Source organism: Rhinoderma darwinii, chromosome 3 (genome assembly GCF_050947455.1).
Source record: "Rhinoderma darwinii isolate aRhiDar2 chromosome 3, aRhiDar2.hap1, whole genome shotgun sequence".
In the NCBI taxonomy this organism is placed as follows: Eukaryota; Metazoa; Chordata; class Amphibia; order Anura; family Rhinodermatidae; genus Rhinoderma; species Rhinoderma darwinii.
Window position 1 is genome coordinate 6,519,563 of NC_134689.1, and position 16,822 is coordinate 6,536,384.

General features: G+C 41.9%; 1 protein-coding gene across 1 annotated transcript in view; it reads left to right on the forward strand.

Annotated features, from left to right (window-relative positions):
* The window catches only part of PKP2 (plakophilin 2), a 68,278-nt gene extending 58,085 nt beyond the window's left edge, over positions 1-10,193 (forward strand). The window contains exons 7-13 of the mRNA XM_075855764.1: positions 1,664-1,781; positions 1,956-2,117; positions 2,549-2,722; positions 5,937-6,090; positions 6,597-6,786; positions 7,202-7,289; positions 8,315-10,193. Of these exons, the coding sequence (XP_075711879.1) occupies positions 1,664-1,781; positions 1,956-2,117; positions 2,549-2,722; positions 5,937-6,090; positions 6,597-6,786; positions 7,202-7,289; positions 8,315-8,377 (949 nt within the window). The 3' untranslated portion in view covers positions 8,378-10,193. The remainder of the gene's footprint in view (positions 1-1,663; positions 1,782-1,955; positions 2,118-2,548; positions 2,723-5,936; positions 6,091-6,596; positions 6,787-7,201; positions 7,290-8,314) is intronic.
* Positions 10,194-16,822: the final 6,629 nt, after the last annotated feature.

Genomic DNA, 16,822 nt, shown 5'->3' on the forward strand with positions numbered 1-16,822 from the left:
CCTATATACAAGAATGTAACTACTATAAAACTGCTCCTATATACAAGAATATAACTACTATAATACTGCCGATATATACAAGAATATAACTACTATAATACTGCCCCTATATACAAGAATATAACTACTATAATACTGCCCCTATATACAAGAATATAACTACTATAATACTGCCCCCTATATACAAGAATATAACTACTATAATACTGCCCCTATATACAAGAATATAACTACTATAATACTGCCCCTTATATACAAGAATATAACTACTATAATACTGCCCCTATATACAAGAATATAACTACTATAATACTGCTCCTATATACAAGAATATAACTACTATAATACTGCCCCTATATACAAGAATATAACTACTATAATACTGCCCCCTATATACAAGAATATAACTACTATAATACTGCCCCTATATACAAGAATATAACTACTATAATACTGCTCCTATATACAAGAATATAACTACTATAATACTGCCACCTATATACAAGAATATAACTACCATAATACTGCCACTATATACAAGAATATAACTACCATAATACTGCCTCCTATATACAAGAATATAACTACTATAATACTGCCCTCTATATACAAGAATATAACTACTATAATACTGCCTCCTATATACAAGAATATAACTACTATAATACTGCCCTCTATATACAAGAATATAACTACTATAATACTGCCCCTATATACAAGACTATAACTACTATAATACTGCTCCTATATACAAGAATATAACTACTATAATACTGCCTCCTATATACAAGAATATAACTACTATAATACTGCCTCCTATATACAAGAATATAACTACTATAATACTGCCCCCTATATACAAGAATATAACTACTATAATACTGCCCCCTATATACAAGAATATAACTACTATAATACTGCCCCTATATACAAGAATATAACTACTATAATACTGCTCCTATATACAAGAATATAACTACTATAATACTGCCACCTATATACAAGAATATAACTACCATAATACTGCCACTATATACAAGAATATAACTACCATAATACTGCCTCCTATATACAAGAATATAACTACTATAATACTGCCCTCTATATACAAGAATATAACTACTATAATACTGCCTCCTATATACAAGAATATAACTACTATAATACTGCCCTCTATATACAAGAATATAACTACTATAATACTGCCCCTATATACAAGACTATAACTACTATAATACTGCTCCTATATACAAGAATATAACTACTATAATACTGCCTCCTATATACAAGAATATAACTACTATAATACTGCCTCCTATATACAAGAATATAACTACTATAATACTGCCCCCTATATACAAGAATATAACTACTATAATACTGCCCCCTATATACAAGAATATAACTACTATAATACTGCCCCTATATACAAGAATATAACTACTATAATACTGCTCCCTATATACAAGAATATAACTACTATAATACTGCCCCCTATATAAAAGAATAGAACTACTATAATACTGCCCCCTATATACAAGAATAGAACTACTATAATACTGCCACCTAAGTAGAATAATTTGTGTCATTTCTATGTCGTGTATACAGTATATAGTGTCTCCTTTTGTATCTTTCGCTTATTCTGTTCTTTCCTCTCTGACAGGAACATGAGCTCCGCTGGGCCGGAGGGGCGGAAGGCTTTGCGGGATTGTGATGGACTGATCGATTCTCTTGTACATTACATCAGTAGGAGTGTCGCTGACTACAAGCCTGATGACCGGGTGAGTTTCTAGTTATATAAGGAGGAAGGTTGTATCTCTACTAGGCGGCTTCGTTGGTTGTTACCCAGCTTTCCCAGGAACAGATACATGGGTTATTTATAATGCGCCGTTCTAGGATGATGATTTGCGTTGTTATTATTGGTGATTCGTTTCATTGCGCCGTTTTTTTTTCAGGCTACGGAGAACTGTGTGTGCATTTTACATAACCTGTCGTACCAGTTGGAATCGGAGGTGCCCAGCAAATACATCCACAACTTCCACTCACAGAACCCGGATCTGACCCGCAACGATACCAACGTCGGCTGTTTCGGCTCACGCAGCAGGAAGATCAAGGAGGTAGAAGTCCACCCATGATCCGATGTCACTCTCCTACCACTGTGCAGAATGTGATTCTCAGATCAGTTCTTTAAATCTGAGCAATTTTGATTCAATCTTGATTAAAAAAAAAAAAAATCTCCTTCCGTTTTGTGTATACAGCTCCTATCCATCGTTACAGATTTCAAACAAACTAGAGTCTGCAAGAAGAAGAAGCGGAGAAAGTAGAGAAAAACAGGACTATGGTCAGACTACCAGGTTTTGTTTGTAGTCTGTAACCATGGAGACCCATCGGTTTGCATTAGAGCTGTATACACAAAATGGTAGGAGAATTTTTTTAATCAATACGATTTGCAAAGTTGCTTTATTTGTTATTTAAGAGGCATTAGAGCAACAAATGTATCAGAAGATGTTATTTTTTTAGAAATAAAATGTCATTCCTCCCCCCACAGGACTGGGGAGAAGTCCCTATTGCTGAGGAAGCCAGTAACCCCCGAGGGGTCGAATGTTTATGGAGCTCCAAACTGGTCCGGCTCTACTTGTCACTTATTGCAAAAAGCACTCGGAATTACACTCAAGAGGCGTCACTGGGGTCTCTCCAGAACCTTACAGCCGGAAATGGGCCGGTACGTATTCAGGAGAGGCTAAATCATATACTGCTGAGCCGGTGTATCTAAGCTTACAATGTGTGATACGATCTGCTGAGCCACTGTATCTAAGACTATCTGGGCATCTTCTGTATATAATTGTATATGTACAGCTGGTATAAGTTATACATCTTCTTGTATATAGTGATATGGAGCATGCTGGTATAACCTGGGTATCTTCTGTGTATAATTATATATGTACAGCTGGTATAAGTTATACATCTTCTTGTATATAGTGATATGGAGCATGCTGGTATAACCCGGGTATCTCCTGTATATAATTATATATGTACAGCTGGTATAAGTTATACATCTTCCTGTATATAGTGATATGGAGCATGCTGGTATAACCTGGGTATCTTCTGTGTATAATTATATATGTACAGCTGGTATAAGTTATACATCTTGTATATAGTGATATGGAGCATGCTGGTATAACCTGGGTACATTCTGTATATAATTATATATGTACAGCTGGTATAAGTTATACATCTTCTTGTATATAGTGATATGGAGCATGCTGGTATAACCTGGGTATATTCTGTATATAATTATATATGTACAGCTGGTATAAGTTATATATCTTCTTGTATATAGTGATATGGAGCATGATGGTATAACCTGGGTATCCTCTGTATATAATTATATATGTACAGCTGGTATAAGTTACACATCTTCTTGTATATAGTGATATGGAGCATGCTGGTATAACCTGGGTATCTTCTGTGTATAATTATATATGTACAGCTGGTGTAAGTTATACATCTTCTTGTATATGGTGATATGGAGCATGCTGGTATAACCTGGGTATATTCTGTATCTAATTATATATGTACAGCTGGTATAAGTTATACATCTTCTTGTATATAGTGATATGGAGCATGCTGGTATAACCTGGGTATCTTCTGTATATAATTATATATGTACAGCTGGTATAAGTTATACATCTTCTTGTATATAGTGATATGGAGCATGCTGGTATAACCTGGGTATCTTCTGTATATAATTATATATGTACAGCTGGTATAAGTTATACATCTTCTTGTATATAGTGATATGGAGCATGCTGGTATAACCTGGGTATCTTCTGTATATAATTATATATGTACAGGTGGTATAAGTTATACATCTTCTTGCATATAGTGATATGGAGCATGCTGGTATAACCTGGGTATCTTCTGTATATAATTATATATGTACAGCTGGTATAAGTTATATATCTTCTTGTATATAGTGATATGGAGCATGGTGGTATAACCTGGGCATCTTCTGTATATACTTATATATGTACAGCTGGTATAAGTTATACATCTTCTTGTATATAGTGATATGGAGCATGCTGGTATAACCTGGGTATCTTCTGTATATAATTATATATGTACAGCTGGTATAAGTTATACATCTTCCTGTATATAGTGATATGGAGCATGCTGGTATAACCTGGGTATCTCCTGTATATAATTATATATGTGGCTGGTATAAGTTATACATCTTCTTGTATATAGTGATATGGAGCATGCTGGTATAACCTGGGTATCTTCTGTATATAATTATATATGTACAGCTGGTATAAGTTATACATCTGCCTGTATATAGTGATATGGAGCATGCTGGTATAACCTGTGTATCTTCTGTATATAATTATATATGTACAGCTGGTATAAGTTATACATCTTCTTGTATATAGTGATCTGGAGCATGCTGGTATAACCTGGGTATCTTCTGTATATAATTATATATGTACAGCTGGTATAAGTTATACATCTTCTTGTATATAGTGATATGGAGCATGCTGGTATAACCTGCGTATCTTCTGTATATAATTATATATGTACAGCTGGTATAAGTTATACATCTTCTTGTATATAGTGATATGGAGCATGCTGGTATAACCTGGGTATCTTCTGTATATAATTATATATGTACAGCTGGTATAAGTTATACATCTTCTTGTATATAGTGATATGGAGCACGCTGGTATAACCTGGGTATCTTCTGTATATAATTATATATGTACAGCTGGTATAAGTTATACATCTTGTATATAGTGATCTGGAGCATGCTGGTATAACCTGGGTATCTTCTGTATATAATTATATATATATATATACAGCTGGTATAAGTTATACATCTTCCTGTATATAGTGATATGGAGCATGCTGGTATAACCTGGGTATCTTCTGTGTATAATTATATATGTACAGCTGGTATAAGTTATACATCTTCTTGTATATAGTGATGTGGAGCTTGCTGGTATAACCTGGGTATCTTCTGTGTATAATTATATATGTACAGCTGGTATAAGTTATACATCTTCTTGTATATAGTGATCTGGAGCATGCTGGTATAACCTGGGTATCTTCTGGTATAGATTGTTGTCTTGTGACAGTTTGTTAGATGTTCTGTCTTATGTCTAGATTGTTTATTATGGGTTTTTCTGCCTGTCACTCTTGGCTTGACCTCTGCCGACATTCGGATATATAGGGTTTGGTAGTGTCTGGTACAGGGAGATCCTATGTTTGTGTTTTGGCGGCAGCTGCGTTCCTGCTGTTATAAGGGCATTCTTTGTAGGTAAGATAAGTGAAATTAAGAGAAGAATGTATAACGATGGTTTGGAAGTATTGGGTTTTTTCTACCATATTATCAGCAACTCGTCATGTCTGCGGCACCTGAAAAAAATGTTAAGAGCATCACATCCATCACTGACCGCTGCACAGATAAGTACGGCCTTGGGCATACGGGCCGTGGTGAAATTGAGACATTTAAAGAATAAATTTCCACATTTTACCAATCAGCCTGATGCACCGATTCTCCCGCCAGTAGATACGCAGAGTTTGGGAGACGCATATCAAAGCTCAACCTGGGCCCAAAAAATTCACCCCTTTGTATTCCATGGTTCAGCCAGATCGAGTTTTTTCATTCCAATGGGGTTTAGATTCCAACATGGATTTTTAATACGTTTTAGGTCCCTCCCCCGATTATCTTTGTTTCCACCCATGAATATCTTAACTCCTCCCACTCTGGGAATCCATGTTATTGTGAATTGACATTCTTGCATTTTGTTTGGGTTATTTTATGGCCGAGGGGGAAAACGACCATCAGTCCTAAAGGTGATCTGTCCAAGAGCTCATTCAGAGTAGTTTTTTTGCTTTTTTGGTATTGTTTCTCAATATGGTGATATTTCTTTGGACAGATTCCATTCTCTGTGGCCCAGACCATCGTCCAGAAGGAGAACGGTCTTCAGCACATCCGGAACATGTTGTTCATAAGTGATCCTGGGGTAAAGAGAACGGCTGTCTCGCTCCTGAGGAACCTGTCTCGTAATTCTGCTCTACAAAACGAGATTGGTTAGTATCGAGTAAACTGACCTGCCTAGCACCGCTTATCTCCGAAGTAGCCAAAAGCAGGACAATGAATTACCCAACCTGTCCCATCCTTGTTTGTCTTCATGGGAGACAACTTTGGGCCGAGCCTATAGACCTCAGGTCATCGGTGGATCCTACTAATTATCTGATGACCAGTATTGGGGCTCCAGGGGCAAATGAGGGGTTTCCAAGCACTTATTATGGGAAGGGACATTTGACCATCTCCACCTAAGGACTGTTTAGAAATTTTTGGACTATTGGTAACCATGATTAACACCTACAGTTACAGTACCTGATTAAATTCTGTTTGGCTACAGCCACCAGTAGGGGGAGCTCACTGCATAGGGATTTATACAGCTCTGAATAGAATGCAGTGCGCCCCCTAGTGGAATCAACAATCATTTTAAATATGGGCTTATGGATACTAAAAAAATCCATAAACTCCTGGATTTATGGTCATTCATGTATCTCTATTCTCTATTTTCCAGCCAAAGAACTAATGGCCGACCTGGTGAGGGCGCTGCCAGACTGTGTGCCGGACACCAACCTTGCTATTGAGACCTCTGCATCAATCTGCTACATCCTGAACAACCTGATCTGCAATAGCTCAAACAACGCCAAGATGCTGCTTCAACATGGGGGCATCAGGAAGCTCGTTGAAATCAGCAATAGTGACAGGTGAGCAGGGGCGTGCAAGATTGGACCGGCTCCACGTTTTGGTTCCTACCATCACATAATCCCCATTTGAAGGTCAGGAGAAGGTTGGTGGAAGCCTCTCCATGTCTGGCTATTTGGTGATATTGCAGATCTATTTAAGTTTTCTCCACCCATTGAGGAAAACCTGATCCATGGGGCTTTATAGGAGCCTCATGGGCGGTCCCTATTTCTTGTACACCCATGAGGGACACTGCATCGTATACCAGCATCATATTGAGCTTCAGAAAGCCATAGGAGCTAAGATCTAACTTGGTCTGCCCCGAGCTAATGAGATCTCACCACCACTACTACCTTCATCTAGTCCCCGATTCTTTTTGTTTTATGGATCCCCGGTCAAAGAACTTAAAAAATATCTTTCCCTTTGTTCCCATTTTAGCACAATGATCACAAAAACTGGAAAAGCGGCTTCACTTGTACTCTACAATCTGTGGTACCACCAGGATCTTCACAACGCCTACAAGAAGGTAAGACCAGTTGATACCTGTTCTGGCCAATCAGCATTCCTTTCCCATTATGGTGTTTTCCAAAAACAGCATTAGATGGGGGCCTCCATTTGTATCAGAAGCAGCCCCAGGGGATGAACCCCCAACTCGCATCCATCAACAAACAATAAATAAATTAATGTACAAATTATAGAGGTGATAGAAACGCCAAAAAATCCAAAAACTTTCACCGAGATGGTGTTTCTTTGAATTGTGGCCCGCCATGTTGCCAACCAATCATGCAAAATAGTTGGCCCCCCATGCCCCTTAAGGCTGGGTTCACACGACCTATTTTCAGGCGTAAACGAGGCGTATTATGCCTCGTTTTACGCCTGAAAATACGGCTACAATACGTCGGCAAACATCTGCCCATTCATTTGAATGGGTTTGCCGACGTACTGTGCAGACGACCTGTACTTTACGCGTCGTCGTTTGAAAGCTGTCAAACGACGACGCGTAAATGGACTGCCTCGGCAAAGAAGTGCAGGACACTTCTTTGCCACGTAATTTGAGCTGTTCTTCATTGAACTCAATGAAGCACAGCTCAAGATTTACGAGCGTCTCAGACGGCTCGCAAAATGCGAGGAGGAGCATTTACGTGTGAAACGAGGCAGCTGCAAACAGTCTGTCTTTTCACACGTAAATGCCTCTCATCGTGTGAACATACCCTAACTCTGCAACCCCTTTGGGTCATTCAGCAGAACCGAGAAAGGTCACATGGCACATACTTTCCAAAGTCCTAAGTAGGTGACCCGGCCTTCATGGGGGACGACTAGTGTACCACTGCATCAATGATTTTGGCTTTGATCGGGCATTGTACAGATGCCATTGTCTAGACCGGTTGATCAAACTTGCGGTACTCCAGCTGTGACAGCTCTCAGGGCATGCTGGGTGTTGTAGTTTGCAACAGCCACAGGCTGGGACCACTGGTCTACAGGGGCCTTGCCCCTTTTTAAAGTGACAGCGCTATGATTGTCATAACCATTATTCTTTTTATGACCCACCAGGCAATGTATAAGAAAACGGATTTTGTCAACCCCAGGACATCGAAGGCTCACCATTCCCTGTGAAGACCTGACCACCTGGAGAATTCTGATGCTTATAGAGGAGGCTTCTTTTTGCACCCCCCATTAATAAACTAAAAATAGGAGCATCACCCACGATCCCACTTACTGCCTTAATGACGCATTTACCGAACCTCTTGGGCTGTTGTATTGGAACGTTGTCTCAATGGACTGGGAAGCTCAGGACTTTATTGGGATTTCCCGTTTTTTTTATTCTTTTTGTTTTTTCTTCAAGACTATACGACAACCCAAGGACTTTATTAGTAACCAAATATCAGAACTTTTTAGATTTTATTATTGATCTCGTTCAAGTCATTCTCAAATTGGTTGTCCTAGACCAGCACATTCTGAATCCATGACGGGTTGACTGGGCCCTAAAATTTTCAACCCGTCCATCCCACAACACACATGCCACCTTCCATGGCCCCAATCATGGTCCACCCACCATTGACTACACCTACGAAGGTCAACCCTATGGGATACCAGTCCGCTCCTAACCTTGTTCCCTATTAATATAGCGTGAAATTCCTTTAATCTAGCGCCATGATAATCCAGCACGTCATTATATCCTAAATGTTCCCAAGACTAGAACCAAAAAAAGCAAAAGGAACCAATTGGGGAACATATTGGGCTTCTTGAAGGTACCAGTAAGTTTTTCTATGGCCAGACGATGGTTTGCACACTGACTTTTTGTAATTAATGGGATGAAAAAAGTTTATTGATCCTTGGAGGTTATAAATGAACCAAAACTGAACACCGAATGTGACTTTCTAAAAAGTTTCCGAGCCGAGCTTTAGGTATAAAGTATTAGCAAGTGAGAAGTATTCGTAAGAAGGACCCGCCAGGCTAAGAAATAGCCATAGAAACCAGAGCGCGGACCCACTTCTAGAACGTACTAGGATTCTGGTAACACGCTGTGTGATATCTCTGGATATACATTAACCAAAAACCGGGAATGTACCAGTTGGGTGGTGGCAATGTACCAATTATCTATGGCTTGCCCACATGAACTATTGTAACCCAAATATAAATCGGGTTTAGTTCTTTTATACTAACGGTTTGTGTGTTTTTGTTAATGCACTTTGTTTGGGCAGCGTGTATGTACCATAGAATTGGGCTCTGTTCCTGATACGGGACCCATAGAGGGTCACCATGCCCTTTCTCTTCTACATGGGACAGGAACGGGAGGTGAACAACCACCAATTGGTGGCATGAAGCATTGGGGGTCATTTTTGCTTTAATTCCTCGTCTTTATAGCTATAGGGGGTACAGAGGTTGAAGTTATGCACAGGCCCTGGTGGGCTAAATAGCCCACTGCCAGCCCAAAAAAAATAAAAATTACACAAATGGTGGTGAGGCAGTAGGTGAACAACCACCAGTTGGTGCCATGAAAACTTCATTGTCTCTATAGCTATAGGGGGTGCAGAGGGTAAAGTTACACCTAGGCCCTGGTGTCAAGTGGGCTAAAGGGCCCACTGCCAGCCCAAAAAATATATTTCAGTAATTGATCTCGGGCTGGAATTGCAGAGCAGCGTTCAGCCTCTCCGGCCTCGGCGCCGCTTGTAAACCGGTCACAGCTGGTGACAGGCGGGCGCCGTAGATCCCACATGTTTTGGGCTTTTTTTGGCAGTTTTTCTTTTATTTTGCTCAGCATCTTTGTATCTTTGCTTTATCAGCATCATCTGCCCCATTCACACCTTGTACCGATATAAAGAAATGTAAAATGTAAGTTGTGGCCTTGTGTGTTGGAAATGTGAATCATGGGAAAGGGGACAACTTGTCTAAATGACCCCCCCCCCCCTAAATATACTGTATAATATTTCTACATGGAGGAGCTTTCTACATTCCTTGCTCTACCTATCCTGGGGTACATCATGTCTTATAATGCAGCTAAAACAGCCGTTACATATCTGTATGTGAAGTGCTAGTAAGTAGCAGAAGTATGAATGCAGCTCTGGATGTAACCAGAGCATAAAACATAATGTAACTAAAAGCTGAGTTATGTATTCACTTTAGGGGGAACCTTATAGGGGATTTTCCTATTATATAATGAAAAGTTCTGCAACTTCCTAATATAGTTTGTGTTACAATTTTAGTTTCAAGATCTCTGCTTGCCCTCAGTGGATGGAAACATTTATTGTTTACATTCAAAAGCTTAAAACCTGTACATAGAGCTGCACTTTGCTACACTGTATCGGTGCTATTGGCCTGGAGGAGAGGACTGGTCCGGCTGTTGCCCTGTTTAGGATTATCTTCACTGATACATTGTAGCAAATACTGAGCTAACATTAAAATAATCATTCAGCTCTGCTGTGTAAGAATGTTATTTCAATAGAAGTGGGATAAGCAGCTGCCTGGCACCTCTGTCGCCGCTTATCATCGGGGTATCAAAAGAATGAGAAAGGTAAAATTGAGACCGGTCGTTACGGCGGTCTCCAATTTTACCATGATGAGTACGTCACAAAGTACAACTTCGCCTTAATTTAAATAGCCGCAATATCTGCAGGATTATAATAGACGGCGCCAATTATAAACTCTTTTTTTTTTTCCACCGTCATTACATGCGCCTATACTGATACATGTGCCGCTATGTGATTGGCTGGTTGGAAGCAGCGGGATATTCTGCGCTGTCACACAATAGATCCCGACGTGCCCTGTGTTCATTTACCACGGCTCCTGCTATATAATAAGGTGACGGGAGAAAGTGAACAATGGCGCAGGTGGAAAACCTGCCAGCGACAAGTAACGAGACGTTACAGGAATGTCTGAGACAAAAGGTGTTTTCACAAGTGACTCATTGTTAATTATCTCTCACAACACCCAGGTCTCAATATGTCACTACCCTTAAAGGGACCTGTCACTTTAATGAAATCACCCTCACCCTGTATATATGAATGGTCACAGTATGAAAAATTCAAAGCAAACGTCTCAGTATAACAGCATTAAAATCTACATCAAAGGATGAGTTAATCCTTTGCTTATCTCATTGTGATTTATACTCCACTCACATCCAAAGCTGCATTCAAAATCCTGTTGGTTGCCAATTGTCCTCAAATTTGTACATATGTTTTCAGCTCTGTGTGACTGCCCTGTGCTCCCACAGTAACCCCCCCCCCCCAAAATGAATGCAGCTCTGGCTGTGACTGGAGTAGAAGTGAAAACGGCACTAAAAAAACTGGTAAAGATCGATAACGCAGAGTTTTTGCAAAGTTTCTAAATATTTGAGGCCGGTATAAGCTCCTCAAATGTTGTTCGAAAGTGGAGTGCGCCTTTAAGGCAATAGCAGGATTGCAGGGGGATGTTCTGTTTTCTATTTTTGACAGCAGAGTTTTGCACCCGGGGTGATTTTTACTTTCTCCTTCCATTGTTGACAGACCTCGCAGGCAAAAAAGTTTATTTGTAGAACGTTTCATCTCTGACAAGACGAAAACATAAAAGCACGGACGACCCTACATTAGCGCTGGATATTTAAGTCCTTAAAGGTCGTAAATCCATCATTTCAACTTTAAGGCTGTTATTAGGGGCAATTATTGCAAATTTGGGGGGAAAAAACCAAAAAAAAACAACTCGATCAAAAAATTTCTTAGTTATATCTGTTCCTGGGAAAGCTGGGTGACAACCAATGAGACCGCCATGACAGCTTAAAGGGTTTATCCACTTTAGTAAATCCAATCTTATTAGAAGAGTCTCGAGAAAATAAGTTGATCACAATGAGTCCCGTTGCTGAGGCCCCCAGCGATCAGCTGTGATCTGCTGGAGAACCTTTTAGTAAGTGTTCAGTTTTACTGCAGCGCCACCACAGGGGGAATGAAGCATTACATGGTGCACATTGTAATCATGGAAAGGCCGGGTCCTCCAATGACAGAGACGCTTTTTGAAGCTGCTTATTGATGGAGAATGAGAGACTCCTTTTTATTGCTACTTCTAAACCAGAAACACCTTTAAACAGAAGTTGTCACCCAACTTTTTCAGACTCCAGAAAAGTAAATTTTATGCTTATTTAACCCCTTAATGCAACAAGGCGTAAAGGATTGACAACCACACTCCCACACTAATGGCCATGATTAGTGACCACTCCGATCCCAGACATTTAACCCTGTTCTGACCGCAATGCTGACAAAGGGAGCTCTCTTTTTCCTGTGCCTGACAGTCCCGGCATCGTGATCGCCATGGATGACCGTTTAATACTCACAGCCCCGGGCCTAGTAATAACATGAACAGGCTCAAACATAATGTCATATACAGTCAGACACAACGTTACATTATAGGTAAAAAAAAAAAATTATTATTACATAAAATGGACAATTACAAAAAATGCTGTAAAAAGTACAATAAACACAAATATTAAATAAATGTAAAAAAAAAAAAAACATACATACTCGGCATCTCTGTACCTGTAAATTGAACATTACCAATATATGTACCCCGAAAATGGAGCCTTAAAAAAAAACAGCGCCACACCTGTCCACAGGTTGTGAGTGGTATTGCAGCTCAGCCCCATTCACTTTAATGGGGATGAGCTGCAACACCTGACACAACCCATGGACATGTGTGGCGCTGTTTCTGGCAGAAAGCAGCCATGTTTTTCTATTTTTGGACAACCCCTTTAAGACCCTATTGGGGATCAGGGTTTTACTGCATAACTAGTCAGATCTGCTCTTCAGGATCTGAGAAAGCTGGGTGACAGCCCCTGTGGGAGCTATAATGCCAACTGTATTGATTGTCTCCCAGAATAAAGGACGACTCAAGGGCTTATATTTATGGGGGATTTTTTATTTTGGGGTCAATGCTCTTTATTACAAGGGTAAGGAATATTCCGGCCCGCAGCCCCGTATAGGAGACACTGACGTTATTCTCCGAGTTGTGGAAACTTGTGAACTTGTGAGCAAAAATAAATAGCGCTTAGGCCGGAGGACCGGTGCAACCGGTTCCTGACAATAGAGACCTATAATCTGCAGACAGTCCGCTAAATCCAGATTACTGCCATGGCCAATGTACACAGGACACCCGCCGAGGCTATGATTACAGGGAAACCGTTCCAGAACCTATAATAATACATTCAGAAAGTTGTAAACAGTCATCAGAATTATGTCTGAATACACACTACTTTATCTGTTGCATTATACTCCAAACACACCCAGAGCTGCATTCAAAGTCCTGCTGCATTCCTGTCTGCTCTCAGGATGCCGAGCTTCACATATCTCTGCTGCCACCTACTGGTACAAGATTTGTATAGAGCATGCCTTGCTGTGGTGCATTGTAGGACACTGTACAGTAGTCTAATGCGGGGAGGGGGGACGAGAACTCTCCCACAATGCTTTGCACCAGGATACTAAGCCATTGGGTGTCTGGTTTGAATCCATCAGCACTACAGTAGCGGCCAACGAAACTGTAAATGCAGCTCTGCACTGTACAAATACTTTATTGTTGAGTTGTGTTCTACTCAAGTCACACCCAGAGCTGCATTTAGAATTCTATTGTTTTCCTGTTATAAGGGGGCAGTACATTTTGTCAGCTTAGGTTATAGTCACGCAGGTAACGCTAAGTCGTCAGGCCACATGTCTATGAAATGTATGGAAACTGTAGTCTGTTTCCGTCGGCAGCCAGTAGAATTCTGAAAGCAGCTCTAGATGTAACTGGAGTACAAGAAAATAAATCCTCTTCTACAGACACAAAAGCTGCAAAAAATGCAATCACGCATTTCGGCAGATTGATTGACAGGTCACAATGGAGGATTGCGGAAAATTCTAGTTTCTTGGCAATGTTCCATAGCGAAGCCCTGAAGATGACAAGAAGAATGCAGATAATTGGGTCAGTAGTGGATCTCCTCCTAAATATAACACAAGGCTTGTGGTGGATCTCCTAAATATAACATGAGGCTTGTGGTGGATCTCCTCCTAAATATAACATGAGGCTTGTGGTGGACCTCCTCCTAAATATAACACGAGGCTTGTGGTGGATCTCCTCCTAAATATAACATGAGGGTTGTGGTGGATCTCCTCCTAAATATAACATTCAGAGGGTGGGGCTTGTGGTGGACCTCCTCCTAAATATAACATTCAGAGGGTGGGGCTTGTGGTGGACCTCCTCCTAAATATAACATTCAGAGGGTGGGGCTTGTGGTGGACCTCCTCCTAAATATAACACGAGGCTTGTGGTGGACCTCCTCCTAAATATAACACGAGGCTTGTGGTGGACCTCCTCCTAAATATAACACGAGGCTTGTGGTGGACCTCCTCCTAAATATAACACGAGGCTTGTGGTGGACCTCCTCCTAAATATAACATGAGGCTTGTGGTGGATCTCCTCCTAAATATAACATGAGGCTTGTGGTGGATCTCCTCCTAAATATAACATTCAGAGGGTGGGGCTTGTGGTGGACCTCCTCCTAAATATAACATTCAGAGGGTGGGGCTTCTGGTGGACCTCCTCCTAAATATAACATTCAGAGGGTAGGGCTTGTGGTGGACCTCCTCCTAAATATAACATACAGAGGGTGAGGCTTGTGGTGGACCTCCTCCTAAATATAACATACAGAGGGTGAGGCTTGTGGTGGACCTCCTCCTAAATATAACATGAGGGTTGTGGTGGATCTCCTCCTAAATATAACATACAGAGGGTGAGGCTTGTGGTGGACCTCCTCCTAAATATAACATACAGAGGGTGAGGCTTGTGGTGGACCTCCTCCTAAAGATAACATGAGGGTTGTGGTGGATCTCCTCCTAAATATAACATGAAGAGGGTGTGACCTGTGGTGGACCTCCTCCTAAATATAACATACAGAGGGTGGGGCTTGTGGTGGGACGCGTGGGTCCAGAAGGTGGGGCCATTGTTGGACCTCCCACAGAAGCTAGCATGCAGATTATGGGACTTGTGGGACATGTTCTCTGGCGTACAGATAGTGGCCATATCTCCGAACCGTCCCATTTTTTGTGGGTTTGTCTTGTGAAACTGACCTCAAAGGGGTGGAGCTTATGAAAATAGACCCTAACATGGGTGTTTCTGGGAGGTTTTGTGGGTGTTCCTCATTGGATTGGAGACTGGACTGAAAATGTTCCGCCAATGGGGATTCAAATGTTGGAACGTATGAAACTGGCATTGAACGTAGACCTCCTCCTGATGTTGGTAGCCAGATTGTGGGACCTGTGGAAGATCCTGCACTGATGGAGACCGGTGATGGACCACTACCTGAAGCATCTGTGCAGACACTGGGACTTATGGTGGTCCTCCTCCTGCAGCTGCAATGTAGATAATGGTCAACCTCATCTTGAAGCTGGAATGCATATGGTGGTGCTACCTGTGGACCTCCTCTTGAAGTTGGTATGTAGGCGGTGGTGCCAGGGATGGACACCTCTTAAAGTTGGCATGTACCTGGTACTGCCATTAACGGATGTTCTCTTGACTGTGGCATTTACACGGTGGTCCCAGTTGTTAACGTCCTTTTGAGGTTGGCATGTACATGGTGGGGGCATTGGTGGTACTTTCCAGCCCCTCTGACCGCCTTTGGACACTCAGCAGGGCTGTAACACCCAATATTTAACATTCCGGTGCAGAACGCGGCCGGGGGCCATGATGGCCTCAGTGTGACCCATGTCAACAACCAAATTATTCACACGTCTGTTCAAGAAAAACATGAATAATGGTGCGGGGGATGGGGGGGCAATGTCATTGACACACCCCCCCCCCCCCCCCCCGCCACCGACGGCCGTAACCTGTATCTAAGCAGATATTCTCAGGTGTGATCATCTGCAGACACCGCCAATGACTCACTATGACTCACGGATTTTCACTATGACTCAGTGGAGGACAAAGAAACTTCGTAAGACAGGAATCGCCTGCAGCAGTCTGAGTGCCCCCTCCACACATGCAGCATTCTAAGTGCCCCCTCCACACCTGCAGCAGTCTAAGTGCCCCCTCCACACCTGCAGCAGTCTAAGTGCCCCCTCCACACCTGCAGCAGTCTAAGTGCCCCCTCCACACCTGCAGCAGTCTAAGTGCCCCCTCCACACCTGCAGCAGTCTAAGTGCCCCCTTCACACCTGCAGCAGTCTAAGTGCCCCCTCCACACATGCAGCAGTCTAAGTGCCCCCTTCACACCTGCAGCATTCTAAGTGCCCCCTCCACACCTGCAGCAGTCTAAGTGCCTCCTCCACACCTGCAGCAGTCTAAGTGCCCCCTTCACACCTGCAGCAGTCTAAGTGCCCCCTCCACACATGCAGCAGTCTAAGTGCCCCCTTCACACCTGCAGCATTCTAAGTGCCCCTCCACACCTGCAGGAGTCTAAGTGCCCCCTCCACACCTGCAGCAGTCTAAGTGCCCCCTCCACACCTGCAGCAGTCTAAGTGCCCCCTCCAAACCTGCAGCAGTCTAAGTGCCCCCTCCACACCTACAGCAGTCTAAGTGCCCCCTCCACACCTGCAGCAGTCTAAGTGCCCCCTTCACACCTGCAGCA